This window comes from Pelecanus crispus, chromosome Z (genome assembly GCF_030463565.1).
Source record: "Pelecanus crispus isolate bPelCri1 chromosome Z, bPelCri1.pri, whole genome shotgun sequence".
Lineage (NCBI taxonomy): Eukaryota > Metazoa > Chordata > Aves > Pelecaniformes > Pelecanidae > Pelecanus > Pelecanus crispus.
The window spans coordinates 30,198,955-30,214,231 of record NC_134676.1 but is presented as its reverse complement, the minus strand read 5'-3'; the positions used below and the strand labels follow the sequence as shown (position 1 = coordinate 30,214,231).

At 37.8% G+C, this 15,277-nt stretch overlaps 1 protein-coding gene across 1 annotated transcript in view; it reads left to right on the top strand.

Moving 5' to 3' along the window:
• PGM5 (phosphoglucomutase 5) overlaps positions 1-14,837 on the top strand; it is a 75,365-nt gene extending 60,528 nt beyond the window's left edge. The window contains exons 10-11 of the mRNA XM_075726602.1: positions 5,559-5,693; positions 14,748-14,837. Coding sequence (XP_075582717.1) covers positions 5,559-5,693; positions 14,748-14,837 — 225 coding nt within the window. The remainder of the gene's footprint in view (positions 1-5,558; positions 5,694-14,747) is intronic.
• The last annotated feature ends 440 nt before the right edge of the window (positions 14,838-15,277 follow it).

Sequence of the window (15,277 nt, the reverse complement as noted above, 5' to 3'; positions counted from 1 at the left end):
CTGGAAAATTACAGGCACAGCAGACTTGTGGTCCTTGTACTTTTAAAAAATGGCTTGTGAATTTTCAGTGCACTTTTCTTTCCCTTAGTTTTCATCCAAAGCCCTTGTCCTAAACTGCAATATAATTGCTGATCATATCACCATGTAACACAAACAGAGAAAACATGACTTGGCCTGTTTTCAGATGGGCTCTGCAAGTGAGCCCGTAAGACCAGAAAGCATGTCTTTTCACAGGGAGAAGCACATATTTATTGAGAGTACAGTTCAACCAGTTTGTCTTTTGGCAAGGGCACATTCCTAGCTCCATGTGTCTGCAGCCTCAGTGGGATTCTCAAAGCACAATAAAATAAGAGAGGACATTGATCCATGCAAATGAAACAACAGTTCACTGCTGCCATTTTCCTCAGGTAGCTTGCTCTTCATGTAAATGCAGATGCCTCTTTCTGACTGTCATGAGCTTCATGTAGATTTTCCAGCTATGTTTCCAGGAGCCTGTTCAAAGTTTTGTTCCCCAGCAGGTAGGGGAGAGAGATTTATATTCAGTGTAACTGCACTGTGCCTCATGAATGAGAAGCTGGCTATGTGGTAATTGATCAGTGTTAATTAACAGCAGGTTCAGAAAACAAACACAGCAACAACATAGCCAGCAAACCATACACACAGACTGTAGTTTCTAATTCATTCTGAATATTGAAACCCATGAATATTGTCTATCACAGTGCAATAATAAGGCATAAAACTAAACGAAACATCCTGCTGTTCATGAAGACTTGGTAATTAATGTTAGGTTAATGTTAGGTTAATGGTTGGACTGGATGATCTTAAAGGTCTTTTCCAACCTAAACCATTCTATGATTCTATGATTTGAAGACTTTTAATGTTTTCATTTTTCATTTTTTCATTTTTCATTTCCTGTTGTGCTAGCCTTTGCACATATGAGGACATAACAGTGCTGCTTCTGAGGATCCTGAAAGCCAGAAATGGGACCAGCTGCAGTTTTGTGTGAAATTTGAATTAGAAGGATGAGAAGTTCAAGTTGCCCATTATAATGGTTAACTTTGATCTCTTTAATGAAGCATTCTTACATTCTGAGATTCACAGAATAAAACTCTGGAGCTTTGTTATTAGAAGTTCATGAATGTTTTCTCACTTCTTTGTTAGATTTGGGTTGCAATGGACTCTGCATTCAGTATTGGTTTTTTTGCATTTCAGTTTGAGCAAGAGTCGGGAAACAGGCATTGGAAGAGTTGGAAAAAAGTTATTTCAGATAACTCTCCAGAGATAAGGCAAAAATTCTTCTCTGTTCAGAATTACATTTCAGTTGTGTGTCAGTGATAAGGTATTTCCTGTCAGAGTAGTGAGTGTGGCCTGCTATGCCTAGGGGACAGTCAAGGGTCTGTAGAGGGGCAAATAGAAATTATAATAACCACAGTATTTTGAAGTAAAAGTATAGCCATTTTACATGTTCCTAATTTATGTATACATCTCTGTGTCAAATATATTGCTGCTAGGCTAGGTTTTTTACTGGTGATATACTTGAATAATGTTTTTCGAAATTGCTTTAAGTTTGCTGCTTAGTCTTGTTCATGCTAACTTACTATGCTAATTTATTATTATTTATTTAATTATGAAATTGGTAACTGAAAAAACCCCAAACCACTGGAAATGAAACTACATAGTACAGTATGTAGTAGGTTTAGTTTTCTGAGTGCTTCATAGATACTAATACATCAGTAGGCTGTTTAACTGCATTGTAATGTAAAAAAGAGAAATCCCTGTGAAGCTCTATCTCTATCACATCGGCTTCAAAGCTAGTGGGTTAACTATGGAATGTAATTTTGTTTTGGAGCTTCCACACATCTCATTAATATCCATTAGCAGGCCCAATTTGCCTAAAATAAATATCTGCAGATGTTCAGTGTGGGAGCTGTACTGAACCTTTTCATCTGCTTCCTTCCAGAGAAAAAATTATCTGTTCCCATAAGAAAACATTATTCTTGTTAGTGACAAATGTTGTCCTATTTTATTAAAACTGGAAGTTATTCTGTCCTGTGGGCTTTTTAGTGTGTTACTCTTCTTTCTTTTCCTCTTGCATTGGTTTGTAAGTTCTGCATATAAAGTTTTATGTTTCATGGAGCTGCCACCTTCTATATAAGAAATAGAAAATAATGTGGCTTTAAATTAACAGAGCTTATGTCAGGTGAACAAAATACCATCATGACAAACAGTAAGTAGGCTGCTTACAATTTCACCAGCTTGCTTTGACCTTGCTGACCATAAAAGCTCAAAAATGTCAAAAAGGAAAACTTTCATATGTTAGACTCAGTATTCTGTAGCAAGTGAGGAAAACCTGGTTTTTTTTTTTCTTTTCTTTACACAAGATGCAGAGTCACAGGTTATTCTCCAGGCAATGCTTTTTCATATTTATTTGGTAGTTGATCAGTGTTAATTAACAGCAGGTTCAGAAAACAAACACAGTGTTCCTGGCTGGATTTTTTTGCTTTAACAAATGTTTGTAACTCATGGCTTTTAGGTATAATTTCCAGAAAAAAGTGAGGAATGTAAAAATTTAATAGCTGCTATTAATTTCTGTGGCTTTCCTGAGTGAAAAGCTTTGCTAGTGCTTAAATCACTGTTTCCAAGGGAGAGTCGAAAGTCAGATTTTTTGCTGATGAGCTCTCTGAAAAATAAGTTAACCTAAATCTCCAGGTACAAATACCATGACTTTAAAAGTTGACTTTGACAGTCCATCTCTAAAGGCCATTGTTTCCCCAGCATGTGATTTTGCCCTGATACTTAGGATTATTGTTTTTAAGGAGTACAGCCATGGTGTCTGTAATTCCCTTTTACAGAGTATTTTCAGCTGTATGACAGGAATCCTAGTCTTACAGACAAATACCAGTTGTCATCATGCGTGTGTAAAAATCAATACTGTCAGTTGTGTGTCCCTGAGAAATGCAAAATGAATAAAATAATAAGCTCAGAAATAGTACAGTGAACTGTCTGGATGCTAGTTGTGTGTCTGTATATGTTGCGTAAACATCCCTAGTGCCGTTATCTGTATCATCAAACTGGCTACAGATGCAGTAGTTTGGTGGAGCATTTTTGCATCATAAAGTTATGGGAAGAGTTATGGGTAGTGTTTATAAATCCTTTTTATTCCAAAGACCATAATTTAATGAGTGGAGAGACTTCAGATGTGCTAAACCAAGTAACAATGTGTTATTGTTGTTATTGCCAGATAAACATGGAGTATGTGGAAGAGTATTCAAGTGGTCTTGCCAGTCATGTCTTTGTGGGAGTTGCTAGGCCTGGCAGGAGCATGTAAAATGCCCGTTCAGTCTTTGGAGAGGGAGACACTCACATGCTCTCATGTTCACGCTTTCATTTTGTGCAAATATGTTAGACTCCTTTCCTTCTCTCTTAAAGCTGATTGACCATTTTCTGTACTTTGAGCTGCTGGTCCTGGGTTTGACAACCATTTGAAACAAACTGTACACAGAACTGTGAAACTCTTCAATTTATCTTCTTTCTTTTCACTGTCATAAAGTTAAGTGTAATGAGCAATCAGCAAGAGACAACCCCTTGCTCACAGGATCAGATCACAACAAACTGCCAGGGTAATTCTAGGCATCCAAGGTGAAGTCTTGATTCCATTGAAATCAATGGCAAAACTCCCATCAGCATCAACTGAACCATCTCATTACAAAGTTGGCTTAATAGTAAATATCAGAAAAACAGGCTGTAAAGCTCAATCTTCTGAATGTAAACTATTTCTGTTTGTCACTTATGCTGTACATATTGAGACTACTAGATAAATTTCTGTTGCCAATACATGTTAAAATTAATATATAATACCATACTAACAGCTAAAAGAGTTTCATGGTATCACCAAAGCTAGAGATGGAAAATATCTCTTAGGCCATCTAATCCAACCCTTTATCCATGAAGGATATTTTCCTGTTGTATATTTTCTAGTGTTAATGGGCATTACACAGGAAAGACATGGACCTGTTGGAGTGGGTCCAGAGGGGGGCCACAAAAATGGTCAGAGGGCAGGAACACCTCTCGTATGAGGACAGGCTGAGAGAGCTGGGGTTGTTCAGCCCAGAGAATGCTGCGGGGAGACCTTGTTGCAGTCTATCAGTACTTAAAGGGGGCCTATATGAAAGACGGAGACAAACTTTTTAGCAGGGCCTGTTGTGATAGGACAAGAGGTAATGGTTTTAAACTAAGGGAGGGTAGCTTTAGACTAGATATAAGGAAGAATTTGTTTACGATGAGGGTGGTGAAACACTGGCACAGGTTGCCCAGAGAAGTTGTAGATGCCCCATCCCTGGAACCATTCAAGGTCAGGTTGGATGGGGCTCTGAGCAATCTGATCTAGTTGACGATGTCCCTGCTCATTGCAGGAGCGTTGGACTAGACCTTTAAAGGTCCTTTCCAACCCAAACCATTCTGTGATTCTGTCATTATCAACCAAACAATGCTTTACATGGTGCTGAAGATGTTTTGGCATACACCTGAGGAAACAAAGGTTTCTACTTATACTTTAGAATATTGGAGCACTGTGTTGCTAACATCAGTGTCTTCTCAAGCTGCTGATAAAACTGGAAGAATAAAATGCTTCTCTCTTAATTATCTTCTCTCATTTTTGAATAGTTCATTGCCCCTTAAAAGTAGCAACAATCTTAGTTTATGCACTAGGCATTTGCCAACAGCAGGACTAAAAGGGGAAATAAAGTTTAGTGGCATAGCAGAGGTGACACTTAGCCTAAGGGCACCATTCTGCATGTTGGTGCAGAATTCGTGGAGTACTGAAACACTACAACTATTTAACTGTGCAGTTTAGTCCTTTGGCCTTAATGGCCTTCCTGTACAGAAAGTCTGTCTACTGTGGATCCAAGTATATGGTCTGTGGTCTGTAGAAGAATGTGTTCATATATACGGTACGAAAGGGGCAGAGGAGGAAAGAAAAAAAAGAGGTGAAGATGGGAGCAAAGAGCAAATTCACAGTTGATTAATAATAAATCCTTTTTATTCTACATACAGTTAATGTGCATTAATTTGTGTACTTGAAATTAATTAATACCTTCAGTTAAGTTTTCCAAGTTGTACTACAGACTCTAGTTGAAATTCTTGTAATCAGATATTGATGCATGGTCTTTGAAGGGTAGCAACTGTATTCACTACTGACAACTGGTTTTTGATCCTGTGATCCTGTAGCTATTTCTTAGGCCACTGATCCTTGCTGATCTTATAACTATTTCTTAGGCCATGGATGCTGTGCTCTGCCACACAGAGCAAGAACAAATCAGCTAAAGAAAATAAAAACAGCAGTAAGAGCGTCCTTGTTATAAGGAGTGGGAGGGAATACACAGAATAATTTCTACTCTTTAGGGGGGGAAAAAGAGTAATATGTGAGTTGTCCAAAGTTACAGGGAAAGAGGAATTGCATCCAAATGACTCTCCCTTTCACTTTTTATTTTAAATCAGGGAACTGTGATTTGTAAAGGTACTGCCACCTTACATATATACTACTCCTTCTTCTCCCATAGGGGCTGCGGATTATTTTTTCAGATGCTTCCAGGCTCATCTTCAGAATGAGTGCTTCTAGCCATGTGAGAGCTACTCTCCGGATCTATGCAGAGAGTTATGAAAAGGATCCTAGCCAGCACAACAAGGAACCACAGGTAATGTAATAGCATTGTAATAAGTCAGTAAGTAATGCACTTCCTTTGTAATAGCAATGGCTACAAGTTTTCATCTTTAATCAGAAGGAACACTCAGCACTTTGACCCCTTTTTACTCTGTTTATGGATGATTTTCCTGATCGTGTGACTGTACACATTTTGAGGCAGGACCAGCAGTTTTAATATATGTTTGTGTAATATCTAACACAACAGGAATGTCAAGAGCTGAGAAAGCCTGGTGATAAATGCTGGGCAATGACTTTTAGTCTGTTAAGAGAAGCCACGCTGCTTTTAACTTTTCACTTTTAATTTCTCACTCATTTTTTTGCAAGTGTTATAATCTGAGTTATACAACAATATTAAAAAAAAGATAATTATTTTTCAAGCAGGTTATAGGGGGATCACTTAGTTGTGGCAGCCCAGGGATTCCTCACAATGAGTATACAGTTAGGAAATATGGATGCCAGAGTCTAAACAATGTAGGGATTCCTTGTAAGGGAAAGACTTGCAGCTGTCTGAGAATTACCTCATATCATAACCAGATTCTTTCCTAGGAAGAGTGAAGGTTGAGAGCAAGTTGTAGTACAGTCCAGCAGATGCCTAAAACAATTCATAATATAAATCACATTTTGAACTCTCAGATTTTTCCCAGTAAAACACCTTCACGCTGTGATATACAACAAGAGAGGACCAAGGATGTTTCATGGAAGAGAGGATAAGCATTTGGCTTGTAGTAAATCAAAACCCTGTAGTTTGAAGTCCCATGTAGTTGTATATTCATGACTGGAATGCAAATTTCCCAAAACCTAAAAGCTGTCAAATGCATTTAAACCCTAAGTAAATGTTTGTCATTGTTTTTTCACCAGGTTCCCACCATAAATTTAGCGAGTTTCTTCTTACGCTATTCAGCAATTGCCTATCAGTCATGAAAAGTGCTTCAGTTTATCCAGAAATGTTGCAGACTCCATTCCTGCACATGTGATTTATTAATTTTATTTGCTTTTTCTTAAAGTAACAATTTGCCTCCTCAGTAACTGCTTGGATAGAATACTTACAATGTTAAGCTTTCAACAGAGTAAACAACCATTTTTTAGCAATTTTACTGGTGTTCTGTACATCCAGGTTTATCCAGCTAGTAGGGTCATAAATACATTTTGAAGAAGGAAGAACACTGCTACAACCCCATTTGCACTTGCTACTGTATTGGGTTTATGTGGCAAGATTTTGGGGGTGGTGGGGCTGCAGGGGTTGCTTCTGTGAGAAGACACCAGAAGCTGCCCCCATGTCGAGCAGAGCGAGTTCGTGCTGGCTCCTAGATGGACCCACCACTGGCCAGAGCTGAGCCAGCAGCAATGTTGGTAGCACCTCTGTGATAACATATTTACGAAGAGTAAAAACTGTTGTGCAACAGTAGCAGGGAGGGAGGAGTGAGAATATGTGGGAGAAACAGCTATGTAGACACCAAGGTCAGTGAAGAATGGAGGTGGAGTGATAGAGCAGCTTGGTGGGCACCTGGCAGCCAGCCAATGTCAATGCACCACAGCTATGTCAAATTTTGTTACAGCACAAATTGTTTACCAGTTGCAATTAAGCTGACCATTTTGAATATGGCTCTTTGTGCTATGTAGACAACGCATAGATGAAATGAAAACAAGTCATGGTAAGAGACAGACTAAGAGTTCGTTTTAGAGGTTTGTAGTGGACTTAGAGTAACCTTGTGATATGTGACACAAAAAGCGTGATCTGAACATGTTTCCTGTCTAAGGAATCCCAACAAAAAGTACTAGAAAACAATAGAGCATATACTTGTAACATTCATCTAGCTAAACCTTTGATATCCAACAGAAAGCCTGACTTATTGTGAAGCGCTATTGGAGCTGCTCAAAGCTGTGCCTTTTAATTTTGGCTCCAGGGAACCATTCAAGGGAGTGGTGCTCAAGTGAAGCTCTCCTCATACTTTGTGCTTCAGTACTGTGTAATGCTGCATGAATCTTACAGGAAGAGCTGATTTTCAGGCCTTGTTGCCTTTAAGTGTATATTTTTCTTCAGAAACGTTACAGCTTCCATAAGAGCATTCTAGTAACCAGACAGAAGCAAGGCTCTTAAGGACCTTTTTTTCCAATTTATATGTAGGCCAAACAGTAGCACCATAGATCCCTCTGGCAGCATCAGAGCTATTAATGAATGTAAGGGTCACCCAAATCTTAATTTAGTAGCATCTTTCATACAACTAATTGGTAATACTTTCCACCTAGAATAAATTAAGCATAGACAACTGCCTGATCAACAACTGAATCCAAGGGCAAGTAGTAAAATATGCCAATGATTAGAAGTCCGAGGTAATAGATAAATGTGAATAGCAGTGGTTTCTGGCTGTTGAACGATCTGTTGAAGGGAATTGGCAGAAGCAGCTTCATGGTCACCTGGGACATAAGGAGTGGCTACTTTTTTTGCATGAGTTGTTCCGTTCTTCCTATAAGCCAGTGTCAACAGGAGTGAAAATCAGGACCAATAAAGAAAAATCACCATCATGCTCTGTGCAAAGTATATTAAAAACAATTCAATGTAAGCATTTTAAAATTACATAATTTATAGTGGTGATGCAATTGAGTTCTAAAAGGAAGTCTTGAAAACGATGCCCAGTGTTTTGCTAAAACTGGAATGTTCCCCTTAGAATGGAATACCACTCTGTTGATGCTCCTTGTCACTGGTGATGCCTCTCACCACTGTGCATTCCTGAGAAAATTGCTTCCCAGCTGACTTGGAAGATTTTCTTAAAAAGACAATTTCTTTGGTTTTAACCAGTCAGACAGGCATCCAACTAGCAATTTCAGGAAGCTCAGTTCATTATAACAAACGACAGTCTGAAGTCTCAGACCTTTATGCATTGGCATGTATCTTTTTCTAAAGTTAATAGAATTATTGGCTGTGCTAAATTTAACACATGGAAAATCTAGAGATATGTTCAACGGCCATGAAATACTAAAATAAGAGTTTATTGATGTTTAATCTCATTTATAGCCTCATTTTATAGATCAACTCATTGTTATTTGCAGATCTTGACACATGGTTAATATCTTCTTGTCCTTTGTCTAGCCACCTGGATATATTATCGAACTTGGATAAGATTCAAACAGGAATTTTCATATATGAAGACCAAGAAAGAAATGACTCATTATGCAAAGTTGTTTTGAATTGTTTTATTTGTAAATCCAATGTGTCTTTCAACAACATAGCTGTGCTGCTGTTGCAGGATAAGTGCTCTGGGAATAGTGTAGTGAATAATCTAGATTGTTCTGAATATGGACTAACTAGCTCTGTTTACAGTATGTTATTATTGATTATGTGAATTGCAACAGCAATAAATAGGTGCTGTCGTACACCTATGCAGTCTATATCAGACACTCTTTAAACCGGATGCAGTCAATCACAAATGCTGCAATTGCTTTTGCCAAAGACTACTGAATTACATGATAGTTAGCTACAGAATCATTAGATTAGCAGCATCCAAGCAAAGATTTTGGGGCAGGAATTGTTTCTTTGTGTTTTTGTCCAAAAAGGCACGCAATTAAAAGAAAAATCACTGGGATAAAAAGTGTCTTGATCATCAAAGACTGAATTTTTGAAACAATTTTTGAATGGCAAGTAGCAGAGGAAAAAAGAAACTGATTTTCAGGTGGACCTTGGTCAGTATGTGAAAGGATTATGATTATATATGATTGTGTATATATAGGGATTATATAAAGCGATTGCTCATGGTTTGAGTTTGTCCAAGAGCAGGGAACTGAAATCAATAACCCAGGAGTCCTTGTGTCCAGTATCACTTAACAGGGATAAAATTAAAGGTTTCTATATGGTTCTGTCAAGAGGCTCTTGCAACCCTAAGCACAAGTGCAGTTCACTAGAGAATTATTGCCTCTTCATTTATTTTTGAAGCAATGGGTCTTTTAGCATGGCTCTGGTTGGCTATTAAAACATACAGTACGGTCCAGAGAAATCATATAAAGTTTTGACTTTACTATTAAAATTCCTAAGATTTTCTTTGAGGGGAGGTGGGATATGGAGATTTCCATTTGTTTGACCACACTCTTAGGTAACAGAGCGTGTTTGTGCTATTCAGGTAATTTAGCTTCTGATTCTGCCCAAAGCTGTACAATGAACAAATTTTAAATCAGCTGGAACTGGAAAGGAAAGTCTGTTTTCCTATTACATAGGAAAAATAGTTTATGTGACTAATTATATTTCATGAATCAAGGAAATGAGTTCATTAAACCTAATCTTCACTCAAAGCTCTTTGGATATACTTGAAAAGAGCTAATTTGTTGCAAACATAGATGTTTCCATGCACCACTCAGTTTACATTTTCCTCCTGTCTTTTTCACCCCTCATGCCTGACCTCCTCTATTGCTAGGGGCAGAACAGCTGGCCTCCTGACCTTTATTGTGATTTTATTTGAGTTAGCAGGCAGACCATGCAGAAGAGTAGAGAGGTCAGTTTCCTTTTTCCCATACAGAGTGTGCTGCTTCATGTTAATAAAGTGAACACCGCTAGTGCCGTGGATGTTACAGAGCCAGACCAGTTTTTTCCATGATGAACCAGGCTATCTACATTGCTTATATCTTCTAGGATAGGTGGCTGTAGCATAAACCTTTCCAAAGACCCAAGAAAGATCCAAGCAGGCATGCTGAGCTGAGCTGAGCTGTGTGTTGAGCCCTTATGGCAGATGCTCTGCAGGAGGTACAGCTGTGGTGCCAGACTGTGTGATCTTACTGCTGAGCTCACTTTGTAGACGTTTCAGTCCATTCTTCATGTCTCTTCCATCACTTTAGTGTTCCTTTGAAAGTGTGTTGGTTTGACTTTTAAAGTATATTACAGCCAAAGGAAAAGCTCCTCCTAATGGGTAAGGCCATCAAAACATGCTTTGGGGGATTTGCCCCTCTCTCCTGCTTTTCTTTTTCTTTCCCTTAGTTCATGTGATAGTGATTCTGTTACACAGGTTACAAAGGGCTAACAGAAGCTTTAAGTAGTCACATGAGGCAAGGGAAAATCATGTGGGAGCAGGAAGAGGTAAGAAAGGAAGGAGTTATTTCTCAATTCCTCTGCGTCCTTGTTCCAGGACCTAGAGCTGTCTCAGTTACCCTGACCTCTCAGAGCAACCTTCTGTGTAATATTTAAATGATAAAAAGAGAAGCACTGAGAATGAATTTAAGTGTTAGGAGGGAAAAGGATTTCTAGCCCATGCCTGAGACATCAAGGCTTATCATAATTTATACAATAATAATAACACCAACTAGCAATTATAGCTTTTGGTGACTTCAAAACATTCTGCAAGCATGTTTTTCTCAAGCCTACCTTTATGAACTGGAAAACAACTTTAACTGATACTAAATCTGATAGACAAGCAGCTGAAGAGGTAGAATTTGGGGTTTGACAGCAGGTTTTAGAGACAGAAAATGCAGAGATAGAAAACACTTAGCACATATTCTATCTTTACACAGCTCCAGAAGTTAAACTATAGCCCTTCTTTGATGACTTCATGCTGTACCAACCCACTTGTTTATGTCTCTTTAATTTTGAGTCATTAATAATTGGGGCAGGGAAGTGAATTATTCTGGAACACATAGTACTAAGCCAGCTCTGCTTAGAAATCTGTCGCAAGGTATGAACATTTGTTCTCAAATAATTACTGTCTGAAGTGTCATTTTGATTATTACTAATTCATGTGCCAAAATGGCTATGTAATAGGCACACAAGGTTTAGCTGATTGATGCTGGATCTTTGTCCCCAGTAGCCATTCTTTTAAGACTGGCCAGTTCGGGTGGCCTTCCATTGGCTCTCCCTGTGATCCTAGGATACAGGGAGCAAATGGTCTAGTGTTTAATATTTTACAAATACTGACATATATACAAATGATTGACCCTGTGTTCCTAGTGTTCTACCCTGTACATTCACTTGGGTATATGTAAAGCTGAGAGATCCCAAAATAACACTGGTGGACATGATGCTGAATGCAAAATGCAGATCAGTACAGTAAGAGAAGACAGAGCAAAGTTTGAGAACTGTAAAAGAGAGTTGTAGTTAGCTGGTGTTCACTAAAATGTTTGGATCCTATTTGAGGGTATTACCATTGTCTGAGCTTTTTTTTGCTTTATTTTTCCCAGATAAATTCTGCAGAATTCTTTTCAGTGATTAGCCTGATGGGGCACCTTGTTTTTGAGACTTATATTGGACTGGGAAAAGTGAATCTGAGACCTATGGAAAATGTCTGTGCCTAGACTGTGTAAAACTCACCTAAATTTGGTTTTCCTAACAAGGTTGAAATTCAGTGCAGATGCAGGGAGAGACTGAAGAGAAAAGATTCATGAGCTTTCCAGGCAAAGTCTGGACAGATGATTTTACATCAGAACTGCATGAATTTTTGATGAAAGTTGGCGAGTTTTAGTACAAGTGCTACACATAGTACTTTTTCACAAGGTGTTTCTTGACATATAGATGGTATTTGTCCACCTATTCTGAGAAAAATATTTTCTAAAGCCAAAGTCCAGACACACGCTGAGCTTTTAACCTGCAAGCAGGTACATTTCACCCCTGCCTGAGCCTTTGATAAACCGGATGCATCATGGGGCAAATCTTACCTGAGAACTTGACTAGAAGAAAGGGAGTTGTATGGAATTTGCTTGCAAGATATCAGAGAGAAAAAAATGCTACATGAGCCAAGCAGGAATGATACACCTCTGACAGCTCTGGTACAGATTATTCCTAAGCAAAGGGCTTTTGATCTTAATTTGCCTTATGTTAGATATCTGCTTGTTTGATGTATTTTCTGGTATCAATAATCATTCCTACTAGGTTTTTTTTTAGAGGTATAACTTCTATCTGTTATTACTAAAGCAAAATTCTGATTTAAGTCAGTTCTGTTCATTTTCAGTTCTTAAATTTTATCTAAAGGATAACGTGCGGTATCTCCCAAACAGTTTCCGAGAGATAAATATGTTATTAACATACAGAGCAATTGCAATTGCCATTTTGGGTTGACATGTCAATAGTAAAGTTTTATGATTTCTTAGGTAGAAAGACCCATTTGAAAAATATTTTTAAATCAAGATATCTTTAAGTTATATAGTCTTTCTAGAGTCATATAAACTGTAAATGATTTCTGGCTGGGATTTGTCTTTTGCAACTGAAATGTAAACTATTCATTGCAGAGATAAAGGAGTTTTTAAAAGGCGTATACAACTCTAGTTCCTTGTTATTCTGCCCCGCTCTTGCCGTTCCAAAGAGAATGCACTTTTGGGTTTTTTACATCTGCAGGATGAAGAAAATGTAGTTAAATTGAAGTGTGAGAGGACAGAACTAAAATAGGACTTTCTCTGTTGAGAAGTGTGATTGTAACAAGCAGAATATTTAGCAGTAATTGGAATGACTTGGCAAAAGAGCAGCAGCTAAATTGTTTATGTAAATGGGTGTCACATAAACTCATTTGATTTTATGTTTTCTTTAAAGCATTGTGTAGAGTTTTGTTTGGTTTTGGTTTTTTTCTTCAGAGTGCATTTGTAGCTTAAGAAAGCAGGGTCAAGTAAAGCTGTCAGTAGGTTGCTTTTTAAATTTTCCTGTGCATTTTAGGTTAAATAAGAAAGAGGTTTCTTAGGAGAGAGCCAGAGGGACTTCAGATGCTTTGGTCTCCTTTCAGTTCTCCTTAATCCATGTTGCTGGAAGGAAGGAATGATATTGCCCAGACCTTATAAATTGGCACATTTTAATATTTACTTTTGCAGCATTTGCCCACAGGTGCAAATTTGTACTCTGCATATTAATCTTCTCTAAGCATGTTTGACTTTAATGGACTTGTGTTCTGCTTCAATGATTATTCAGTAGATAGGTGTCTACAAATATGGAGCTTTTTGAATAACTTTTGAGACTGCTCACACTTGTGCATAACTAAGTTTGATCATAAACTCACTTGACACCAGTGGCATTCATGGTGCTATTCCATGACTCTGCTTGCACAGTTAGTCTGTCTTCTCATTCTTTTGATTTAACCATCTGACCATTGCATAAATAAAGCAAACACTTCATACTGTCAGAAACTGTTAGGTGGCTGAAACAGATTCAAAGTATTGATTATATTAAGCTTCTAAAAAAGATATCTGTAAATTTAAGCTCTCCAGAATTACTGTTTTGTTTGATTTGATTCTTAAACCTGACAGGTTTAAAGCCAGAATGTAATTTATTTGAAAGAGGCAGCAGGGGGAAATCTTTGAGGGTCAGAAAATTGCCTTACTAGTTTGGTAATCAAATAGATGATTCTCTGAAAAGAAGGTTTTCACACAAAACTCAGCTCTTCCAGTTTATCTTTGCATATCATTTAATTATCTGAGAGAAGATTCAGTTGCCATTTGAAGAATTGTAATTTACTTGGTTTTCATATGCGTCATGGTTTCAGTATTATCATAGTGATTATCTGCACTCACCCATCTGGGCAGTTTCATACATATGGCCATTTAATAAGGTCTGTAGCTTGAAACTTGAGAGTTCATGCTGCCTCTGATGAAATTTATCCTATTTAATACAATTACAGGTGGTATTACACAAAATACACTTTTATGATTTCTGTTAAGGTAATTGTTACAGTGCCTTCTGACCCTAAGCATCACAGATTAGGTATGTATAGGAAGAAAATTTCATCTACATGGCTTCCACTCATCAGAATAGAAATAATTCTACTTCTGTGATTTCTAGGTTGTTTTGTACAGCAGGTTTCACAAGAGCTCCACAGTCCCTGTTACATAGAGACTTTATCAGTGTAGCGTATTTACTGGTTTCTCTTTTCTGCATAGCTTAGGTATAGTCAGTGTAATACTTGACAAAACGTGCTCAGCATGATACTTCATTATATCAAGTATGACAATATACACACCATAAGTGTGTCTGTGTTTATTATTATTAAATTATTTACTATTATTATATAATACTACAGTTAAAAGGGGGATTTATAAATATGATGTCTGTTGATATTTCTGCTTTATGTAATTCAATGTATTTCTTTCTCTTTAGGCTGTGCTGAGTCCTCTTATAGCAATCGCGCTAAAAATATCTCAGATTCATGAGAGGACAGGGCGAAAGGGACCCACTGTCATCACCTGAAGCCACGGAAGATTGTTAAACCAGGGCCAAAAGAGGAACAGCAAGGAAGAGAGAGGACCTTGCTGAAACATGTTAGCCATTTGTGCCTTGTATGATTTTAAAAGTTTTCTTGGGGATAGAGGTAGGGTGGGAAGAAAAATTCAATATAATATCGAGCATATTCATTTGCATTGATCTTCAAATACAATAGTGTATTGAATTCTTTGTTTTACCTGCAATATCTTAATTTCAGATACCAATATAACCAAAGAAAGAGGCCTTAACCTTCAAATGTTGTCAGCAATGTGACAGAAAAGGAAAACTGCTTGTTTTTGAATGCTGTGATAAAGGTTGGGGAAATTTCAGTTAGGGAGAGAGGGGGAGGAGTTGCAAAGCAAAGATGTACTTGGTGAATATTGTTTGGGATCCTTGTCACCTTCTTGTTGGTTAACAAAGAGGTA